This window comes from Brachycentrus maculatus, unplaced genomic scaffold (genome assembly GCF_059751285.1).
Source record: "Brachycentrus maculatus isolate JH-2025_06_01 unplaced genomic scaffold, ASM5975128v1 h1tg001329l, whole genome shotgun sequence".
Classification (NCBI taxonomy): Eukaryota; Metazoa; Arthropoda; class Insecta; order Trichoptera; family Brachycentridae; genus Brachycentrus; species Brachycentrus maculatus.
In genome coordinates this window covers 3,750-28,340 of record NW_028281990.1, presented here as the reverse complement: position 1 = coordinate 28,340, position 24,591 = coordinate 3,750, and the positions used below count along the sequence as shown (strand labels likewise).

The window sequence follows — 24,591 nt, the reverse complement described above, 5'->3', positions numbered from 1 at the left end:
GGAGCTTTGCCATATTAATTTCCTCATAGTTGTTGTCGTTGACGCTTGGCATAGTGTCGAAAAATCCATTTGTGGCTTCTTGGCTCATCGTCAGTTTTGAATTTTAAATAGAAGCTTGGTCATGTTTGTTGATTTCCGGCTTGATAGTCGCTGAATGAAATCCAAATGAAGCCGGCTTGTTCGAAAACTGCTGCATTTGATAGCCATTCTGGTTATGAGGGCGTAATAGCATATTGGGAGTGAGGGGTTTGAGCATTCTCTAAATATTCTAATTATAACGATAATCAAGATTCTGCGCAGATAACCCCAAGATTGTGGATAAGCTGATAAATTCGAGGCCGTCAATATGCCCTACGTTGATGTAAATGGCTCATTTGAGTATATTCCGAGAAGCTCTGAAGTATAGAAATAATTTTGAGCTTTATAAAGCTGCCATTCATATGAAGGTGCATTCCTACTTGTCATACATATTCATTCAGGAAGGAAGCAGACCCCAAAATATTTTCATAAATAATATTAATTGCAGTAAATACTGTCTCCTCTGGAAATTTCCAATTTTAAGAAGAAAGAAAGCTCATGCAAAATTGTTGCAGCTGTAGAGATGCAAAAGCAGGGCTATTTTAACTCTCTAAAGGACAATAAATCTGATGGTTCTAATTACTTGTGTAAATATTACTTTTTAATATTATATTATTGTTTATTATCCATAAACTATGTCCCAGAGTCATGGCATTTTGAGTTCACTGCAAATATAGCGTTCAGGCAAATTTAAATCTTTGAGGAATAAGCTGCTTATGTTTTTAATTGTTGTTAATTATTCCATTTTGGCTGAAGCGAAAGGAAGCTTCCTGCGACTATGTGCTTTTCATAAAATAAAAACACAGGCATTAACACAAAAACAGGCATAAATTAAGATTTTTAAAACTATGCTGATGTTTAATCTCATTTGGCCAAGAGCTAAAATTCTTGACTGCCGACTGAGAAGTTTCAAAGTATGCCATACAGGGTAATAAGTATACCAATAATCAATAAGGGTATGAGAATCATGTGTTGACAAAGAAAAGATAGAAATCGTGAGCATATTGTACACATGCGCCATTCATTGTCAGGAGAAGAATTGATATCAAAACAAATTAAAATACACAAAATTCAACAAATTTATGAAATGATTTATACAATGTATAATGCAATACAATAAAATATAATACAATATAATAATAATACAATATAATACAATATATTAAAATACAATATTCAAAATTTCATTTTGTTTTGGATGTTTCAAAGTTATAAAAATTATTTGGATAATAAATAATTTTATTTTAGCATCTAATGTTCGTCCTCGAAGAGCCAACCTCTACATTCGCCAACCCGTAATCCTAAATTCGATCCCCCGAAAAAGCTAATTTATCCGAGAGCGAGGAGCCCAAAACTATTGCGAATGCCATCCTCTCGAACAACTGCAAAAATGAGACAAACATCGAGCAGCTAACAGCAAATTCCTTATTTCATTCGATGCTATCGATGTCAGCAACTGAGAAGTAAATAATAAGCCATCCCCTCATCAAATAAATCCTATACAAAAGTAAGCTATTTCACGATTGATAGACAGCAAAAAGACAGTCTAGCATAATATCAATAAGATACCACTTGCCACTCAGCTCTATCGCGTCCCATTGAAGACGTCACCAAGATAGTTTATATTTGACTGCATACCTCCGACAGATGATAAATACTGCTCGACAGGTTCTCGGAAGGGTATTAATGTCCTTATCCATAGTTCGCGAAATCAATAAAAGGTTGAGCGTCGATAAGAGCTTAGTGGATCGAGTCGCAGAGAGTGGATTTGCTGGCAAATTCGATCGGGATTCTAAACCTAAATCGGAGCATTAACTCTATTCCTCAAGCAATAAAAGAGTTTCAGTTTCGGGGCTTGTTTCTTACAATTTTAACTCAGTCAATGCCCGTAGGTCTCTCGGAAGGATACCCAATGAGTCTGAAGAAGCAGCACTCTCAAAGAAAATTGCAGCCCTCAGAAAGAAAAATAGCTGCAGTGCCTAAAGGCAGTCTAAGATTGTGGCAAGAAAATCTTATCTCAGTTCAGTCCAAAAATAATAAGTGTCAAAAGCAGCAGTCTGTGATTTTCACACTCCTACTGATAAGTTTTTGAAAATTCTTACAGCCGAAAAAGGCAAAGATGCTTTCATTTATGGACATAAAATGTAAAAGCTGAATTGCATAAGAGATTACATGCAGAAAGAAAAGGCTGATTTTAATTAAGCAGAATTCATTGTTGAATAAATAGTCAGAGCCCAGAAAAAAGAAGATAAGCCAGCAAAGAAAAAACCTTAGTCGCTATGTCTCGACGATGATTTGGAGCTTGCTCAAAGGAGAACTATCCTAAAAAAGAAAAGAGTTATGGCAAAACATTTAAATTTTACTGAGTGATCTTTATTCGTATATATTTCCAATTTAATTGCAGAAAGTGGAGCCTATCTTTATCAGTAATACGAATTCCCCCGATTAGATAGATGAAAATAAGAGCTTAATTTGGGATACGATCATACAATTTATAAGAACAGCTTAGGATTGAGGATTTCCAGGTCTGGCTTAGCAATGTCAATGGGTCCAACTGGCTGCTGCACTTGCCTCTTCGTTGAAATTCTCTTTCCTTCTTTTTTAGCTGCAGCCTTGAGCTTGTCATTAGCTTGAATACGATTCAAGAATTCTTTTCTGCAAGTCGAAAGCCTCAAATGTTCAACCCGGATATGAAGACGCTTCGGAATGATCCTTTGTCGAATTTGCTTATTCACGATCACTCCGATGGATCGAGGGTTCACGTTGAACACGGTTCCTGTCCTACCGTGATAATATTTATAGGGCATGCCCTTATGAATGGAACCATCGACGACAACATCCACGATGTCACCTATTTTATAGGTGGTAAGGGTCCTTGAGATGTGGATGCAGCCTGCCTGCTTGAATCCCTTCTGGAACTTATGTCTGGTCCTCCTCCTTTGGCCGTAACTGTGAGTCATAGGTGCTCAATAATTTATGGTAAAATAATATCGAATTCTTAATATAAATTGGCCATTATTAATACCACAAATGGGCGTAGTAAATCGAACTTGGTGACAGATTATTAAGGAGAGAATCACATATACTCCCAGTCATACTTATAGTCAAGCTAGTATCCATTCTTTTTCATCAAGCCCATCACTTCTTTGCGAATGTAGGAGTAGTTTGGCTTCTATTTAAACTTTACCTATTTTTGAATGTAGTTCAGCAGGCTCTTAAAGACCTCATAGGGTAGTCCACTCAGCAGATCCTACTGTTTCTGCTGTTTGATGGCCCCGATCAGATTATAAGCTTCGATATAATTGGCCGCCTGAATGTACATCCACGGCAGCTCCCCCTTCAAGAAGAAAATCAAACAATATAGCCATGATTCGATCTAGTCCCTCCTTGACTGCACTTTATTCCGGTTGGCATTGGCTGAGCAAAATCGGAAGCATCCACTGAATTTGTCGATGCTCTTTTCCTATATATGCTGCCCATTTATTATGTAGGGGTGACTCAACTCGAAGTCCACCAAGTAAACTTTGTGTTTCAGTTTGCCGGTTTTCCCTATCAGAAAGTTGCTCGGCTTGATATCGCCATGCAAGTACCCGCATTCGTGAAGGTACTATATTCTTTCAAGCATTTGTAGTCCAACCATTATCGTCGTCTTCAGGGAGAGCCTGCCGCCGCAACTCTGCCGTAAATTCTATAGGCTGTTGCCTAACTCTTCGAACACCAAATGCAAACGCTGCTCGGTCCTGAAACCCTATTTGATTTCAGGGAAGCCATTGAGATGGGGCTGCTTGATGGCCTGGTAGACCTCAAGCTCATTCTCGATAGATTTGGCGTCGCTTATTGGGTATGACTTGAGGACGTATATCTTCTTCTCATTGTGATTATTGATCGTGGCTTTCTCAATGGTCTTGCCATTCCTTTGCTTGATGACCTCGATGGTCTTGTATTTGCTCTTCATCATGCACAATAAAATTAATCTATCTCCAAATCCAATAACTTTACAGGCTATGGATCATAAAATATTTGTATTCTATGCTTGATGCCCTAAATTCAGACAGCAGCAAACCTGAATTGGGTGCGGCACAATAATATTAACAATAATATTTAAATTATGCAGAAAAGCCTCCTCAAGCCCCTTATCCAAGCCTCTACTTTCAAGAATGATAACATCCAGACGATGCGCCTCTCTTTCCCAAAATAGTAACACTCTCATCACGCCAATCATGCCACGTCTGGCTTCAACAATCATTTAAATAATGCGAATAATATGGACCATCGATGTGGGGGTGCTCAGAAAAGCTCCTGCAATTAAGGTGCCTGCCTTTTAAAGGATCGTTCGCAACCTTTAGATTAATTAGAATAAAATTGCCGATTAGATAGCGAGGAAAATGAGGAGGAAGGCCGTGGGAGAAAAGCATTTTAGGGAGAAGAGGAAGATAAACTGAATAGTGACACATGCTCAATCGACCATCGTATCGAGAACAAGACCACAAAGTTCAAAATATTCGGTGACGTTAACAGCAAAAACCGGAACAATAGCAGCACCAAATAGCGATCATATCGCAAATATCTGTCCGAGTAATATCAAAATAAGAAGGCTACTGAATAGCCAGAGATATTTGTGTGCATGGAACAGCTCATTGAGGAGTTATAGCTCAAGTCACAGGCCATCCAGAGAGCGGTCGATCTGTTCAATATAATCCAACAGGAAAAAGAGGAAGTAGAGTGCGAGCTGAGCCAATATCGATTGAGGCTGTCCGAGGCAGAGGATAAGATTATGGACCTAGAAGAACAATTAGCGAATCAGCGGCTCGGCAATAACTACAGTTCCACATGCAATAGCCCACTCGTGTCTAACTTTGTACCCAATGCTCACACTCGGGTTAATTCCAATTCGAAAAGCAATCGCTCTCCCAAAAAGCAACTTCCACCCATGACTGCCAATATGAAACAGATAACACCTGCAAACTCATTAGGTAGCTTAGACGCCGAGGGCTGTAAACCTGAACAAATTATCCAGCTGGTATCGGTTGAAATGTTCAGGAAGTATGCTGATGTTTATGACATGATGCTCTAGAGCGTTCGGGATTGGGCAGAGCGAGAAGAGCAGGACTATATCTGTGGAGACTATGAGTGCAAGGCTTCTCTTCTCGAAGTGGAGGCAGAGGCCATCTTATATGACGATACTCCAAGCGATAAGACTCTGAACAGTGCCAACAATGTTCAAGGTAGTTGCAGTAACAGCAGTGAAAGTCTCACAGTGACACTCCAGCAGTATACTGAACTCTTCAACAGCTACCAGGAATACCAATAAAAAATGTAGAATATCATCATCGAGTGCGTCAACTTCATAAACACATCAAGCAGCAGCTATGACAGCTTCAGCTAGTTCACTGGCTACGGGACTTATAGCCGCAGCAACTCGATCGAATAAATATGTGAGAGGATTGTCGGCCGAATGAGTCCATTACAACAATAGAACCATTAACTTAAATAAATACTATAGCAGCTCATTTCTTGGGTGCAGAGCAATTTAGGCATGGATCAGTATAATCTGTGGACTAGCAGCACGGCCTATCTGAATAGCAACTTTCTCAGTAATAACAATCTAAGTAGCAACAATCTGAATGGTAATTATCTAAGCAGCGCCCAAACAAAGAGCACCGATGCGCAAAACAAAAAGAATGGGCGCAATAATAACCAATCAGGTTTAGATTATAGCGGGTTGAGTCATCTCAGAGGGTACTAAAACAGCGGTTCGACTGACTATACAACGGCCGACCAATACCGCAGCTTCATGAATTACAAGTACTGAATAATCTAAGCTAAACTGCTAGCTAAAGATAGAGTGCAGTCTTCACTTCATCATTAATATTGGATAGTATGATTTTTGCACATTTCCCAAATAGCTCCAATGCATTGCATGGTTCAAACATAAAAAGTTATGAAATTATAGAAATTATAAGATAATAATAGTTTACTAAATACTACTATCATAACCTATATCATTGGACGTTAGCAATGATGGCTGTCCCCCTTTCGATCCACAGATCCTGGTTATCCTTTGAGTCGAGTGTCACCATGGCCAGCAGATTCGTGTTTTCGCCGAAGGAGTTTATGACTCCACTCCTTTCCTGGCTCAAATAAAGTGGAATTTGCACTCGATGATACTTTAGTCCACTGGGCTGCTCGTTTCTCTAATTATGCAGCTGTGGATTATGATTACTTTTCTTTTTGGAAGATGCCCAGAAATACAAAGTTATATTGTTTTCCTACTCTTTCTCATAAGTGAGCATCCCGTTGGTAATACTACCTCCTTGTAGGGTAACTTTCTAAATCCCATATATTTATTATTGCTTTGCGGAATTCACATTGAAACTGTTGGAGTTGGGGTTTACAGGCGGAGGGCTGAACGCCCAATTCATATGCACGGCTTGAAACTCCACATTAAATTTGGCGCTAACTTCAATTTTTAGTGAACTGAATAGCTTCCTGGGCGATGAAAAAGCCATCAAATTGAATATCTTGGTGCTTGCAGTTACTTCTCGCAGATGCTTGAATTGTTGGATGAGGATTTGAGCTTGTGTTACACCAGAGTTTCCTCTGGAATCCGTAAACAGTGCGATCTAACTCTGCAGAAGTGCATTGAATCTTTGAATTTATTGATTGATGAAATCAAATTTGTGTCCGATCAACGGTATCTCCTTGATTGATTTGCCTGCCAGTGGAGAGACTTGTTATGATGACACAATTTAGACTGAGTTATCGTTCGCAGACATGATGCTGGCAAAGTTCTTTCTTCTCAAAGAAAAAATTTGTTCGAGATGGTCTATGTAATAGCCTGGAGTTCGATCAATTCTTTCAATATTGTCATGATAATTGAATAAGCTCTGTGCATTGCTTATATTCAGTATCTCAGTATAGGCTTAGCTTTTTGTCTCGGGGATTTTCAGAAGAGGCCCATTAAAACCCACACTCTTGCTGCTATTAAAAAACGAAGAGCTAAAGTGCCGGAGGAGTAGCAGCTGCATTTTTTTGCGATCTATTTCATCCGAAATTTTGCCCAAATAGTTAATTTAGCCGATCATGTAGTTTAAGCCCTTAAAGTCGACCCCCTTTTTTACGCATTTCCTTAATTCATCGAAGTCTATATTGCACTGATACTCTTTGAGTGACTAATTCTTGGGTTATTCGTCCTCCTGCTCAGCAGAGTTGACTAGCTCTTTGATGGCCTTGATGCCATTTGCATAATCTTCCATGGTGTGTTAATACTTTAAGTTCCAGCCATATGGATTAAACTTCTACATTTCGCTCACCAAGCAGTGAAGCAACATCAGCGAGTAGGCAAGCTTATGCTGCATGTTGATAGTCTCGGTTGCTGTTTTCGAAAGTCTCTTCGTGTTCGGGCTAATGTGGCGAAGGAGAACGTTGCTATAAAGATTCATCATCTTATTGCTCAGCTTGACCGGTTGCTCAATCAGGTACTTGTGGCAGGAGGATGTTAGTTAAGAAGGCAGCTCGGCATTGCTCGATGCAATCAGGATCAACCTGAAATTGTGATGTGGCTGCCTGCTGCTCGAGATCTTATCGTTGGAGAACTGCTGCACTGACCTCGTGAGGAATCCGTAGAAATCCTTGCAAATGTGCAGGTTATGGATAATAACAATTGTCTATTTCTTATACTATTTTTCGACTACTGCTTCTGCCATTGCCTCTTGCCCTTCCCCCATCGAGACTATAACCGCGCTTTTGAATTTGATCTTCGAGAAGTACTCAGTAATACGGTTCAATGGGTCTTAGCCCATGATGAGCAAAGTTGGATGAACGTTATCACTGTTGTGAAAGATTTCCGAAACCGTATTTTATTGGCTGCACTCCAAAATCGATCCATAGCCTCTGTTAATGATGGCGCTCTCCATCAGTTCGACGAACATTTTTGGTTTGACTACTAATGAGATGATGAGAATATCGATCAAACTCAGAGAATCCTTATCTCCGTTTATGACATTGGTGTTCATATACATATTTTTTGACGTATAATACAAGAGGGTTGACTTATCAGTGAGAAGCTTGAGTGCCATAAATTCGACGTTCGATGGCTCTATGTTGCTGAAATATTGCTTGACTTTCTCAGTCACCAAGTTCATCCCAATGACCTCCCGTAGGGATAATTTTTTATGGTCACTTTTTTTAGGATAGATTTGCTTATACAGAGTTGTCAATGTCTTGATGTGTTCCTTTTTTTCATGGCTTAATGCCAGCCTCAACGCCCAGATTTTCCGCTGCTCATCATTTAAGGCACTTTTCAATTGCCCGATGATCTCGTTTACCATATCGGCGTACCTTTTAGCATCGATTTGACCTCTTATTTAGTGCCCGCTGTCTTCATATGAGGAATTTATATAGAGCAATTTTTCGATGTTTGTATGCTTCATAGCGATTATAGTGTTGCTCTCGGCGGCATCATTCTCGTTGCTCACTCTTGATTCAACCACGGTCTCATCCACGGCTCTGGATGTGGCTGCACTAATCATCGATAATGCAGAAGTAGGCCTCGATGCGGCGTACTGGTAATTATCGAACTGATAATCAATTTCGTCATTATTTACGAACCCAGCATTGCTCATCGATATCCACTCTTACTCTTATTCAAACTCCTCTTCAGGCTCGGGATCCTCAATTTCTTGGATGAGGCGAGGTCGGGAGCGGATCAAGGCTTTAACAAAATAAGTGATAAAGATCTGCACATTCCAGACAAGCATCGGGTTCATCTCGCTAATTTCCTTCAAGCTGATGTAAATATTGGCAGACTCATCACAGATTTCTTCGACTGATTTGTTATATTCCTGGACCTGAGAAATAATCGGCGCACTTTTGAGCTGATACTCTCCCAGAATGGCGCGCATGCTCGAACTGGTCAATAGAGAGTTCATAAATGGGGCCTATTCGATCAAATTTCTTATGGAAGAGTGTTGCGATACCAGCGACTGTAATACCCTTTACTCCAGGTCTAGTATGTTTGAACTGTGCATCCGCAGCTCATGCTGGTAGTCTGTATATAGATTGTATAGCTCTGCATCCTATCCTTTGATGGCTTATTTTATCAGTGTCTGCTTGAGGGAATCTTTTGTAATTTCGAAGTTTATTATGCAATGCTTCAAGGCTGTCGATGCATGAATGCTGTTTACCTTGCTCTTTGAGCAGATCAGCAAACGGAAGGCTGGAGATAAATAGAATGTAGCCCTGTTGAACTCGATGAGTTCTTTGTTTGTGGAGTACCTATCTGATACTGCTGCGAGGTTTTCGAGGATTTCCTTAGTGAAGGCATCCAAGTGCCCATTTTCGATGAATGTTACGAGAATATGACCCTCTTTCATGGCTATCTCCGCTGTCTTGTGGGCTCCGACAAAATTTTATTTGGTGCACATTAGCCCTTTATTATTGCTGGGATTAATTGAACCTTCGTCATTCGGACTGACTTGGTAAAATTCTTCGAGCCATCGAATAACTTGATTGTCGGGGTCCAGGATTATCGGGTATTCATGCATATAACAAAATAACTGTATAATCTTTTGATCGTTAAGCTGTTCACTGCTCAGCTTACTCTTGATTTCCTTGCTCATATGCAAATCGGCGATATCATTTAGGATGTTTGCTTTTGCCAGCGCCCGGGTATTAGCATTATTGTTCATACTCACGGTGCTGGCGAGGTTCATTAATGCGTTATCATTGATGTCAGCGAGTAAAGTTTGCTGTTCCTATTTATTCAGGGAGGTAAAGACCATTGACTGCAGCATCATTTGTGCATTATACAACTCCAGTTCTCTATTGATATCCCTATTGTTTTCCAGTTTGTATTCCCAGTCTGTGATCCTTTGATTCAATATGCTTGTTACATTTAAAATCCTTTCAATTTGGTGTCGGTTGGTAGCGATTTATTTTTCCAAATGCGTGATTTCTCTTTTGCGTTCAATGTACTCATGCTCAAGCTGATTTGCATCCTTGATTTTTGGCTCGAGCTATTGCTTTTATGTTGCCGCTAAATTCGTTTTGCATTAAAGGAGTTTGGCTGAGAGTTTTAAAAGCGAAGTGTCTTGATGCTATTTCACCTAAAGCTGAAGTTAAAAATTTGTCAGTAAGCATGTCATGTATCGAAGGAGATAGCGCAAACTAGAGCAGACTTTAGAAGCAGTTTCAACTGTGAAAGATACGTTATTTAGGAGATTTTCATGGTTGAATTAATTTATGCGTTACTTCAGTATCTTGTAAGTTTCTGAGCTTAGCTCAGGGATTGCCTTAATCTTGGCGACCAAAGTAGAGTCTGCTAGCAGCTTCTTTATCTGCTACCATTCGGCGGGATCTATATTGAGCAGGATTGCCAAGTTCTCGATTATAGCCTTGGCCAATGGATGCTGTTGGTTAATATGAGCAGTCCTATATTCAGCAAAATCACTCTTTTTCATGGTCGTGACAATTTGCTGTATTTCACCACCAATGTTAGCACTCTTCTTCTTGAGAGATTAAACCCGATCGAAACCTGCCTGATACTCTTATTGAATGTATTGTATTTCAGTGCCAAGGTCCTTCACTTTCACTTGGGAAGAGTTGACCTGGTGCTTAGCATTTTCGAGCAGAGGGATCATTTTTGTTAATTATAATCTACTTTTCTCGATGAATGGCTCTTTCGTAACAATTTGATGTTGAAGCTGATCGAGCAAAACGTTAATTTCGTGAGTTTTATTGATTGAGCGCAAAAGAGTGCCCTATTCGATTTTTATGCGCTTGGAGGATTCCTTGTAGTGCCAACAAAAATGTTAGACTGCTTTGTAATGCATGAGGTGATTATAAAAGAATGCTTGTGAGCGGCCTGACATAGAGTAGTTGTGCAGAATCTTGTATATTTTCAGGAAGGCCGAACTCAATGAGCTGATATTCGTTTTGACATTCGACGATTTTTATTTGCTATCTGACTGCACTGATAGCCGTGAGGTCAGGATGCTCTCTGTAATTGTGTAAATGGCTTACGAAGGGTACTCGCCGAGTTGCCTTACAAGCGAGTGCTTGTAGAGCGCAGGAAACTGTTCGAACTGCCTGATTGGCTTATGGATGTTAGCATCAGAGCTCAATAGGATGCACTTTATGGTTCTTAATGCGTATTTTGTGTAGTCCTGGCATACTTCCTCGTAGTTTTTGCTGTTTTTGTCGTAGATCGTGTCGCGCTCCATGTAGTCCAAGATAGTTGAAAACATGTAATCGGTTTAATCATTGGTGAACAGCTGCTGGATGGGATAGTTATTCTTCAGCAGGCTGTGAAAATTGAGAAGCTGAAGAGCATTCTTATTGCCCATATTAATGAGGATGCAAACTGTCTTCTTCTTTTCGAACGCCAGCTTCAGTACATTGAACATAAACTTTTGGATAAACTACTTTTACTATTTCGGAATGTCACCGAAATTGTTTGTTGCGGGATTCTCATGAGTGGCTAAATTTTTAGGATACTTGAACTCAATATGTTCTGAATTAGGCACTAGCGCTATGGCAGTCTTCACCAGAGTGCGCTTACCATACCCGCCTGGCCCGCTTAATAAGCATCCGCACTTAGCATCGTCCTCCAGCAGTAAGTATATGATTTAAATGATTTCATCCAGCAAGTAGTCAGGGTAGTGATACTGGGAGAACTCACTATTCTTATTCAAGAGGGCATTCGAGTTGCGGATATGGGCCCTCATTGCACCAATTTTATGAAATTGAAAAGCCTTTGAGTTATCAGTCGAGTTGGATAGCAGTTTAACATATATTTCTTCTTCCTATTTGACAGTTTTGTTTTAAGTCTTGAGATAGCGATCGTACTACTTCTGATATTTTTATCTGTATATTTGGAAGTATGCGACGATTAGATTTTAGCCTTCGCTTATGCGGCTCGATAAGGGTTGCTGTTTCCCATATTTTACATATATTTTGAGTTTGTTGAACATCAATGCAATGAAATCGTTGACTTATTTCGCATTTAATTCATTCAATAATGAGATTTATCTTAAAATTGGCATAAACTCGAATGGCCCAAAAATGCTTTGCTTTTTGTCGGCTGGTTCCATATTCTTGGGTTTGCCCACACTGCTCATTATTTTGTTTTTACCATCATTTTTGTCATTCTAGTCAGCAATCGAGATCATGAAGTTCGTGAATCTCTCGATTTAGATATCCACCGAAGCCTTGAATGCAGCAGTGGTCTTTGTGCTGTATAGAGTCAGCTTTATTAGCTCATTATACACTGACTTCATTATATATTGCTCTATTTCTGGCATATCGATTGTTGTGAAATGCCGCATGAGCCGACTCAACTCAATTTTCGAGTTAATATTTTGGCTCTCAGCGAATATTGTGAATAAAGGCATCGCAACAATTTCTTTATTCTGCACCCAAAATATCTTACGGCGCTCTATCAAATATCGAAGCTGCTCAATTACGGATTCCTGCCCCAAATAGACATCTTAGATGAAGAGAATGAGCCTATTGTTAATCGAAGATTAGTTGGGTTCACTGGTATTTTTATCGTATAGTTTAGCATCGAATGTTTGCACGAACTTCTATGATGTGATGTAAGGAGTCAAAGACACTTTGATTCTTTTGTTCTACGTATCTTGCATGGATGCTTTACCAGACAGGCTCAACTCTATGATTGTAGTTTTACCTGAGAATCGTCTGCCCCTCCAATAAATTCCCAAATTTGGCTTGAAGAGTGCTCGCTGATTCATCCACTAGCAAAATGCGGTTTCGGATGTTTTGATTATGATCTCATTGGTGATAGAGTCAATGCATTCGGGCTAAAATGTGCGTGGTATCTAAATGAACTCCCCTTAGAGATACTTTTTATAACTGAGTGTAAAAGTATAGGCTGATTTTTTAGACGGGATTGAGTTGTCTTTATTTATAAACTCCTTAATCTTATGGCTAATTCCTAAAATCCTCGCTGCAAATATTATTGCCTTTTCGACTCCCATCACTTAACTTTATTTCCACTCTTCAGAATGATTTATAAGTTTCTCTGTCAAAATTAGAAAGCACAGTTTTCCAATTTCTCTGATTTCCGAAAACGTGAACTTGTTGTATAAATCAATGAGTTTTTTTTGAGCACTTTTAAAGTTGTTTTGTTTCTTTATGAGTTAATCGTTTTGCTAGGATTCTTGTTCCTATTTAGCCAATTAATAGCCGAATGATGAAGCCTGTAGGGATTTGGGGAGTTGAGCCAGGATAAGGGAAACTTTTTAGATATCACTATCACAGACATATATCATGTTGCAACGAGTGATTGTAGCAGGAGATGCCAAATGCAAATGAGGTGTTTCCATGATAATTCTAAAATTCTACTTTATTTTTAGGCGAGTTCCGTTGCTCAGCGATAGGATTCTCGATTCGTCCAGCAATGTGTTGAATGATTCAATAATTTAAGACTTTATGGTCGAATCCAGGACCACTAAGTACATTTTGTTAATGTTTATTAAGCTCTCTCGAGCCATCTTCTAAACGATGCCGTATTGCCACCTCCCATGAATATTCTCCCCCATAAAATATTTAATGTCAACAGCATTCGCATTGAAGTCGATACGCTACGGGCTGTTCTATTTGCTAGCCTGTGAGGTCAATTTCTGGTAATAATGCTGGATAAGCATAGACTTGCATGACATAGGCCCGAAGATAATGATTCCTGTATGCGGGGAATTTGTAATTATTTGCTCTTTCTACTATATCCTCCTCAAATAAGGATTGCCTAATTTGGTAGTCGCTTTGCTTTATTGGCTGCCCATACCGAGATCTCTGTCAAATGCTATGGTTGACAGTTTTTAGTCAATCTTAAAAATATCCTGAATGATTTTATCGAATTTATTAATATCGCTCCGGTCCAACCTAAATGCAAAAGTTTCATAGAGTGCGACTTTTATAATTTAATTCTAATCGTTGTGATCCTCCCTTGACTTATTCAAGGCGAGTTGATGCTTATATTTTGCCATTGAAGATACAAAGGATTTCATTGCTCGCAGTCCGAAGTCGTATTGCTCGAATTATCCTAATTGAATTGATAAGTTTTTGAAGAATAAACTTATTTTTTTGCTCAGATTCGATGGCTCATGGAATTGCAATCCGAACAGCATTATCTACAATATTTTTTAGTACTCTGGGATAGTCACAGTGATCACGCGAAAGTAAGATTTTATGTTTTAGGTCAGCTTTGCTCGCTTTAAGTATATTGGATTCATTGTAGAAAAGATGCCGACCCCGGGAAATAGCTTGATTTACTTTCCTGAAAAGTTGAACGTTTATTTATTTGCCACGATTGCATTCTTAATAGATATGATTTGGTTGGCGATCACTGACATTATCTCGACACTCAATCGATTCAGCTCATCGAGGCAGAGCCAGCTGGCCGTGTAGCAAAGTCCTGAAAGAATCTTCTGCAGAGTCTTTATTTTTACATTCTACGAGCAATTGAAAATTACGCAGTACTTTCCCATGCATCGAGCCAATTCTTTCAGACTTTATGTTTTGCCGGTTCCAGATGGCCCTTGCAACAGCACTCCATTCCCATACTTCAAATTAGTAAGCACACAGGCATGAGCTCGTCGAAGATCAGATGTGTTGACCATTAGCGACCATAAGCCTTGGTATTATCCTCCCCAGACATGCTCGGATCGCAATGCTCTCATTTTGATGAGGTTATTCTCGTGATAATAACGCAGGAATGATTGCCACTGAAAATCGAAAACAGACTCCACGCTATCTTTGCGTAACTCTTCAGTGAAATGCAGTAAAAATAGAAGCAATGTGATCTGATTTGCGTTTTGGGCTATTTTTGTATCGTTTTCTTCACGCATTTCTGCCGTTGCATTTCTCTTTATCAAAGTGGTTGATAATTTATTGATTGATTCTTTGAGCAGCCCCTCTATCGCTATAAAATCAATTTGGTCAACAAAACAGTTCAGCTCGATTTGCTTGGTATATAAAATGAGTTATATTGCATATCGGCACATCCATGGCACATTACCATTCTCATAGAGCTGCCTTAATTCTTTGATTTCAAATTCATAGGAATGCATGACATTTCGAACAATACTGCTTAAGTTTGTTTTAATCGAGTCTTCTAGGCCTTTAAAAATGACTTCAGGCTCGACGTTGCTTCGAAAAGTCCAGCCCTTTAAGAGCAGCTTTTCACCTCCGAAGCCCTTCACCCCTATTTTAATGCCCTCTTTGTCATAAACCCATCCCCGAATGCCATCAAACATGCGAAATATCTCTCTTTCACCTCCGATGCCAACGAGGACCTACATAAGTTCGTCGTCCTGCAGAAAATAAAATCTCTGGAACTTCAGTCTCTTCTTTTCGAGGAATTTTTCAATAATCCGTTGTGATTGATCGAAGGACTTCACATTGCTTATTAATATGTTTTTCAAGGATTCGGTCAGATTCTCTGTTGGCTTGATCAGCAACCTGATGGATTTCAAAGGCTTGTTGAGAAGACCTTCAAACTTCTTATATTCGACTGAGAGCTGACTCTCTGCGTATTTCGATGTTAACACAGGATACAAACTCAGAAACTTTTATTGGTGTGCAATTGCCATTTCCAGTATATTTGTCAATGCCGCAAGCTTACTCATTAGCTGGTTGCACTGTTTTCGAACTTCAGTGGCGTACTTGTTGCTGAGAAGATTCAGCAGTAGCATCATATACTCTTCGATCTATATTCTCACTTTGGTATTTTAGGTAAAAATAGGAATTTGCGGATAGCCCTCCAGGGGTTCTGATTCGAGTCTGATGGATTTGAACCAGGCCTCAAATTAGTTTATCGACTGGAGTATCTCTATCTCTTTACGAGCCTTAAACGATATCTCGGATATCGAAATTTTGAATTGCTTCAAATTCTGTATTTTTATTGTCGCATAAGTCAATTCCAAACAATTAATGCTTTTCGGTGTTATGTTGAAACTAGATGATGACCGACGTCTCATTTACTGCTTTTCGGGTGAAAATCTGTCAATACTAACCTGACTGCTTTTCTTCGCAACTGAAGAATTGTTCTCTCTTATTTTATTTGCCTCTTGAAGCTGCTTTTCTCTGGCCTCCAGCCCCTGTTCAATCAGGTAATTAATCTATAAGTAGTCAGAAGCTCTTAAATATACAATTCTCACTTCTGCAACGAACTCTAGATTTCCCAGTATTTCCAGTATTTTTTATTTGAGATAGACTAGTAATTCAGAGTAGTTTTCAGAAAGGGAGTCCTTTTGAAATTTTTCGAGTTTCATCAGATAGCCCTAAAAGGACCTGGCTAATGGCTTGGTGTCTTCTATTTCCTTCACCTTTAATGGATTTAGTTTGCTTTCGAGCTCTAAAGATCTAGAGTAGATCTTCCATATTTCTTACAGATTTTCATATAGGTAGATATGAATCGGCAATGAAGGCAAAATTGTTAGTCGCATTGCAAAATAGTTTTCATAAGTGTTTAATTCATTCAACTCCCTCTAAATGTTACGTAAAGTACGAATATGTATGAATTTTATGCTCTCATATATTTATTTGGATTTTTATAATTACTCTAGTTGTTCAACCTCAATGTTGGGTATGCTTACGCTGTGACCCTAAGGTTCGAGCTTCTTTTCCTTATTAAAATTCTTGACTGTTTTTGATTTCTAATTGATGTTTTATACACTTTTAGCCTCTTTACTTCGATGATAACATGGTTCAAATAACGAGTAGTCCCTGCTTTAAATTTTGGAGTAGCCCATTTCGAGTTTGTCCCTCAAAGATGCGGATTATTTTTCAAGGATTTTCCTAAACTTGATGGAATCATCATCTTTTTTGCTATTAAATTCTCTAATAAGTAGTTTAATTTGCTGAAGCAGCCTCTTTTATTTCTGTAAATTCGGAATTTAATCTTAATTTCGTAAATCTTTGGTTTTGGGAGCCTCGGCTTAACCCTAGTTTTAATAGATACTGAATGTCGAGTTGTAAAATTATTCTATTCTCTCCATTTCCCGCAGTCTCCCAGAGTAGTCAGGCACAAGCTCCTCCAGCAGCTCGCATTACTCAAGGATAGCCATGAATGATTTGGGGGTGTTATCGTTGAAGATTTGCAGGTGCGCCAAGTGAGCCATAAATTTATCATCAAGCTCCCTGTAATTTTGTTGTAAGAGCACAGGAATATTCTTATGAAACTATCTTTCATATCGTGTGACTTCGCCGCTGAGACAGTTTTTAAATTTAGAAATATTGAGATACCCGAACAAAAAATATTCTCCCTCGTGCAATTTCTAAATAAACTTATGGGTATTGCTGATCATTTATTGTTCATTTCTGATATCCTCATACGACAGCTACGTCGATTTAAGCGGAGAAGCATACAAAAATGTCTTGTATACTTTTTGGAATGGCGCCAATAGCTGCAGTCTCTTGATGAAGATGATAGCAATGTACTCATATTACTTTTTCAATTTCTACTTCAGTTTCGGGTACATTTGAATGCTTTGCACATAATGATGAAAATTATGGGTTCGATCGGCTGGGTCAGCATAGTATATAGGGTCATTTCCTTTAAATATTATTTTCCTCACAAAATCGAATTCTTATGTTTCGCGTACGAGATCGAAATTAACTTATTAGACTTTGCTAAGAAACTTCCGGATTTGAGTCATGTTGTTAAAGTAAATATCCAAGGGGCTCGGCTTTATGCATAACTACTCTTCCACATTATCAAAGTACAGTTCGAAATCAACATCGCTGGCGGCCGGGCTATTCAAAAGAATCTACTATCTTTGTGCAATATATTTCTAATTATCAAGAGATAATTCTGAAAGTCTGTCCAAAACAACCGCTTCATAGTTCGAGCCAGTCCTTGATACTTTTGAACACAGTTACTCCAGATGATCGATTACAAAAAATCCGACAGTTCTGATGAAAATCATCTAAGACTGCCTCGCGAACTTATAAAACTTCATAATTTACTTTTCAATGCGAATCTTCTTTTCAAATGTAATGCTGAGGGTCGATAGATTGCCGAGCACTCTATTCATTAACTAAGTGGAGTTGGAAATCGGCAACTCGAACTATTACAAGAGCTTGTAGCAAATTGTAGCGAGTTTGCTTAATACTTTAGTTTTGCTTTGTTCGACGAAGCCCATAACATAGGCTGACACCCACTAATTGTTCAGCCAGCCCCCCTTTTTTCGGTTTTACATCAAACACTCGCTGAGCTCAAGCTTCCACTCGATGAGCCTGTAATCCGAAAGGTCCATTTTTTTGATTATGTTTTTCCTGTTGTCAATGAACCTTGTCATTAACGATCCATTATTCCACATGTGAAAATACTTGATTCCCCTGAAATTCTTGAAGAAGTGAATTTTTTTCAGTTTATTATAGAGCTCAAACTCTCTAATTAACTTTTCTAACGGCAGCAGTTCTCCATTTATCACCATTCCATTTTTGCTGACCGTTACATATCTTTTGCCTTTGTCTCTTTCATCGCACACCTCATACTCATACATGCCGACAACTCTTAAGTACAGGAATTAATCAGATCCATTCTTCTGGAGGATCGCCACTATTTTCGGGATTGTCAGCATTTCATTTTTTAACAAGAAGGTAATCGTATTGTTGATAGGCTCCTTTGGATCAATCTTCACCCTCGGGATAATTTTTTGAGAAACTGTCTGCTCTGCATAACTCTATCTGAGTGAATTGGGTTTCGCCCGGAAGACAGAATGAGGCATTACAATGGAAGCCTGTGAGTTTTATCGCTTTTCAAACCCCTATTCTTTGATTTTTCGATGTACTAACTTTTTTTCGAGGGATGGAAGTTTGAGGTGAGACAATGATCTGTTTTTAATGATGCTGTTGTCTTCCTACTAGACTTTGAGACGGGATCGATGTTTTTCCTGGGATGTCCTTAAATCGTCAGCTTTTTTCAGAGAATAACGGTGTAAAGGCTCGAATTTTATATTCAATCTGCTTTTTAATTTCTCCTTCATGAGTATTTGCAATAGCTGCAATAAATAATAGTTTCAAATTATCTTTACTTTATATATTTCATAAACATTATATAACTTTCATTTATGATCTTCACACTGCCCATTCATAATTTGTGCCATTCTTATTCATTATTCATTAAAATTGGAACTCTTTGAACTATGGCAGCATCTTAATTTTAATTATTATTCAATGACTCAAGAATATGTCATGTAAGCGTTTTTTGGCATGACGCTTTGAAAATTGCGTAATGAATAAATACTATGCCTGATATTATTCCTCACTGTCGCTCCAACTTAAAAATTCGGAAACTATCGACATTTCCAATCAGTATGCAATGGCTGCATTATAAAATTGTATTTGAATATCAATTTATACATTATTTAAGAAGTATTCTCAAAAACAATCTGTAATTATGAAACCCGTTGCCATATGCCATCAGCCAAGATCAAATGGTAAGCAAATTAAATAAATTTGCTTGAAATGCTGTGATTCGTATGAGCTTGCTAATTACAAAGAGCATGCGGCAAGTTGTGATGGTTTCAGGAATTCGACAATTTACTATTGTCCGGGGTACGAAGATGAGGAAATGGATTACATGCAAAACCTGGATAGATTTGACTTCTCAGCCTCAAAGCCATCAGTGCAACTGAAATAGGTTGGTTGCAGTTATAGTAACTTTGTTGAACTCCCTGTTCAAACAAAAGCCAGCGAACCGACATGCTAATGCTGTACTTTCTGCGGGCAAGTAATAAAATTGCATGATAAGTACAGCATGCTCCCCTGCAATCATCTTCTTCACTATAATTGCTTAAAGAAGTGGCTTATCATTGTGCAGCCCTGCAAGACCTGTGACCAAGATGAGCAATCATCCGAGGCATCCTGGACTGAGCATTCATGCAAAAGTACAAATGAGCGGATTTGATTATAAACTACTATTATCAGGGATTGGCCCAGGATATTCATATCTGTAGCCTAATTTATTAGGTAACAGCATCAACATTAAATTGATATTGATAATTTACTATGCGGAAACTAAAGAATCTATAATGGTAATGAGTCAGCTGAAAAATATAAACCAGAAATGAGACCATCAAAGAACATAAAGCAATAAGAAGAGTACAAAAAAAGTAATAGAATATATCGTATTCTGTGACTTTAACCCTCAATTTATTAATTTACATTTTAATACAATTAATCTATTAAACTTTATTGATAAGCACAAATATTAATAAAAAATCTTTGCTATAATAATACATGTCAGATATATTCTTGACCTATGAGCAGGAGTTCATCCGCAATCTATCAAATACTTCTAAGAAGCTCCAATCGATATCCGTGCAATCCTCTCGTAAGATCTCCAATATATCCGCTAGAAAAGAAATAGCTCGGCTTCGTAGACATCAAGTAAGACCTCGATGAGTGCGAGCAAGAAGTCAAAAGAATGTAAGCATAAGTGAATGGGTTCGATGTGCAAATTAAGTTCGAGTACACACGGAAAGTACTTATTCATCCAGCACGTGTAGATTCGACAGTACAAGAAAGATCTGACGGATCTACGCAAAAAACTGTATAAAACTGAGGAAGAATTCGCACTTTAAAAAAATAAATAAATGCTCATGGGAGCTCAGCTCGACGTACATGTGTGAGTATCTAGTAATAAAAGTATGCCTACAAAACTCACAGAGAAAGCCTCATCCAAAATGGTGAAATGCTTTCCGATACCACCTACAAGCTGAAAGACTCAGTGAGAATCATTCGGGAGACAGAATAAATCAGTAACAACGTTAACATAGAACTCGTGAAACATACTGAAACCATGAGGACGCAGAAATAGAAACTTTTATAAATGAACGATGATATTGGCAAAAGCGATAAACGCCTGAACAATATTATGAGGAGGATAAGGAAGAACAAGTTCATATTAGGGTTAGTGGCCGGAATTGTGCTGTTAATTGGTGTTATCCTCTTAATTGTGCATTTTTCTAAATGATTTTGATTATTGCTTGCATTTAATTGTATCCTGATCATATTTATAGTACATACTTAAAATCATATTTATATGTCGTGATGGAGCTGCAAAGCATATCTTTTATTGCTGATGAATTCCTACTACTCATAGAAATATACCATAATCTTCTTTCCGTCATAGAATCGGCCATTGATCCGCATGAAAACATTGAATGCACTTTCCGCATTGTCATACATCACAAATATCCGCATCTTCTCGTCTTGGCTACTACTTGTGTTGCCCATCTCTGAGTTCCTGTTAATGTAGAATACAAGCCACTACTGAATCACCGCTGTGTTTTCGCATTCGAATTTTATCTATTGCTCTACTTATTAACTGAATTCGGTTATTTTTAGTTCCGGGATCACCAGCACAATTACTCTGCTTTTGTTTATTTTGTACACTTTGAGTAAATTATGCGCAGATTGCTAAGGACTGATAAATTTGCTCAGGGAAAGTGAAGACGGTTGAATCACGCAACTAGAATCAGTAACCTTCTTGGCAATCAGAGGAGTCTTTATTCCTTGTGATTGCTTCCCTAGTCCCTCGCCTATTTTAAACCCATACTTTTGCATCATTCTTAACGCAATTTCCTCCTTCTCTTCAAGCACAAGATGACTCGTTTCGTTAGCTCGTTAACTTTAGTTCGTATATTACTCAACCATTTCATATTCTTTAATCAAAGCCGATATGCTTTCATTGTCTAACTGCCATTTGTTTGGACTAGTGCCTGTTTAGTATATTTCATTTATTTTAGCGAAGAGGTTGGAGCTGCTTTATTTTATTTTCTAATAAGAGTTTGGGGTCTATGGATCGTAGTATTGTTCAGCAGCTGCTATTGACATGCTTTGCTCTGATGCAGCAATCGACTCTTTGCTGATCTTGTTCAAATTGATGTTTTTAGCATTGAGTAGGCTATTTAGTTTGGAGTTCAGAGAAGCCATTGTCAACTTCTTTGCAGGATTCTTTGCTTATTCTACCTTCGCTGTTGGAAGTGGAAGTGTTGGAAGAGAAGGGCTCAACGGGCCAGAAGAAACATTTAAGTTCGCTTCCCGAGATAATTAGTTGAGAAAATCGGCAACTTTCTATTGTACTTTTATGCTGTTGGCATCATTGGGCATTGAGATCCCCTAATCCAAAAATTTAGGGATTGGGGGCGCTTTTCTTATCCGATAATTGGGGTCCATAATGCTGAGGCTAATGAATAATAAATAAGCTAAAAATTAGGTAACTTAGTATTATATACTGTATGTTATATTTATATTTGGTTCAACGACCTTCATTTCTTACTAAAGATAATCTTTGAAGCTCTCATTCTCGTAACGATTTGATGCTGGCAATGTATCCATGATCCCTGGCACATCACCCAGATCGCAGACTTATTGTATGAATATTTATTACACCTGATTATTTCTTGGTAGATTCATTTAATAACGCATGCACCTCAAAGCTAATAATGCAGGTACATCAGCTAATAATAAATGGGTAACCAAAACTAAAAATCCTTCGGGCAAAAAAGCCATCCGGGATATAATGGGTGCCAACCAAACACATCGAACTCAGTGTTCATGAGCCTAGACAGCACCCAACTGGCTAATATTTGGATAAGCGAGGTGCAGCAATTCCAAAAGCTATAATAAATAAACGAGCTGCCTCTCTTACTGCCCACCATATACGAAACAGTTGCCTAAAATTTCTGCAGCACTACCAAATCTCACAAAGTATCCATTTATGTTACAAAGCTGGTTTACCCATATTACAAATTCAATTTGAAGCAAGAAATACAGAATAGAAATAAAAGCAGCGAGAAGTTCACATAGGTTGAGTTGTGGTATCTCTTATTTCAGTTGTTATCCTGCAGTTTCTGTTTTCAGAAAAGGCGCATGAAAAGTGGGGATATTCGAGCTTGCAATATTCTGCTTAACGAAGAGGGAGAGCTTCGATTGGTCAACCAATTTTCCTTTCCCACCGAAAAACCAAACTATTTAAAATCATTAAAAGAGCAGTAAGCGACTCTTCTTGGTAATTTATTCATAATCTCAGCCCCTGAGTAGCTATGGGAGCTCGAACAGCAAATGATGTATCCGAAGAGTGATCAAGCTTTAGCTGAAGCATTTTCAATCGGCTTAACAATAATCGACGCAGTAAATTTGTAAAATTCAGAGGATCTTTATGACGTTAAACGGATCAAGTTTGCCTACAGTGCCTTTAACGACAAATTAGTAAAGTTTAAAACAAGCAAATACTCTCCATTTTTTGTGAAAACAGTGTCCAATTTAATATAAAGCAAAACTGTCGATAGATTGTCGCCTGGATAGGCACTATCGATTTTAAAGCCCTACTAATAAGAAATATTGAATTTGGAATAGTTCACACCAGATCGCTTGAAATCAAAACAAAGTCTAGAGTCCTATCAAGCAATCAAACATTGAAAATTTGTAAAATTCAATTTTAAAATACCAGCATTTTATTATTGATATGCACTATATAGCGATCACTTTTTTGATTTTGATCCTTTAAAACCTCCCATTCCTCCCATTCCTCCCAAGCTGTCCATATCCATGCCATCCAATTCGCTGCCACCTCCAGCTTTTTTATCTTGAGATTTGGTCCAAGCCTACGCAATAGTCTTTTTCATATTGTCATCGCCTTCTTCATACATCTTTTTCATCATACTCATTAGGCCAGCTTGCGGATCTTTACTAGCTTAATCAGTATCCTTTGAGAGTTTGTCTGCCTTGTATTGCAATTCCGACCAATGTTTACTATCCTTTTTGAACATGGTTAGGCTGATCATATTGGTTTTGACAAAATATTTGCAGCTTTCAATGTCTATGGCTCCATTCAGCTTTTTAATTGCAAAAATTAGGTTAGTTTTTCGATAGTTGCGAATTTTGACCTCGACTGCCTGCTTCTCGAACTTCACATCAATTAAATCTGCAGTGCACTCATTGCCGATATTCTCCAATGTGAAATATATTCTAATTTTAATTGTGTGATTACTTAATCTTATTGCCTTCTTGGTCCCATGAATACTTTGTAATGGGAGTATAAGTTATATTTAGATCTTTCGGCGTTCCTGCTTCAATTTTTACGGGCTTAGACAAGGCCTCTAAATTCAATGTTTCGAGTTAAGTCTTCAAAACTGAGAGATGTTTGGCAAGGAAATTTTGGATGTTAGGCCTCTCAGCGGAAAGGATTATTTTTTTGAGCTCAGAAATATCTGCCTCCAGTTCGACACGTTTTTAACTCATAATTGAATGTAGATATCAATATAAAATTGTAGATATGAATATTTAATAAAATCTTCTAGAATGTTCTGCACTTTTATCCTTTTACGTGATATATAATAAAGATGAAGATAAAGACAAACGAATTATCATATACGTTTGAATTTTGACACAAAGATTTTGATATTGTAGCCCTTCTGAGTCAGTTCCTTTTGTAATTTATCTCCACAATATAAGTGATTAATTGAAGTTCCTGCTCTGATA

General features: G+C 38.2%; 1 protein-coding gene across 1 annotated transcript; it reads right to left on the bottom strand.

The window, feature by feature from the left end:
* Positions 1–2,570: 2,570 nt before the first annotated feature.
* On the bottom strand, positions 2,571–3,038 carry LOC148299114 (large ribosomal subunit protein eL21-like). The gene has a single exon (XM_088276366.1). The coding sequence runs from the start codon at positions 3,036–3,038 to the stop codon at positions 2,571–2,573; it is 468 nt and encodes a 155-aa protein (XP_088132492.1).
* Positions 3,039–24,591: the final 21,553 nt, after the last annotated feature.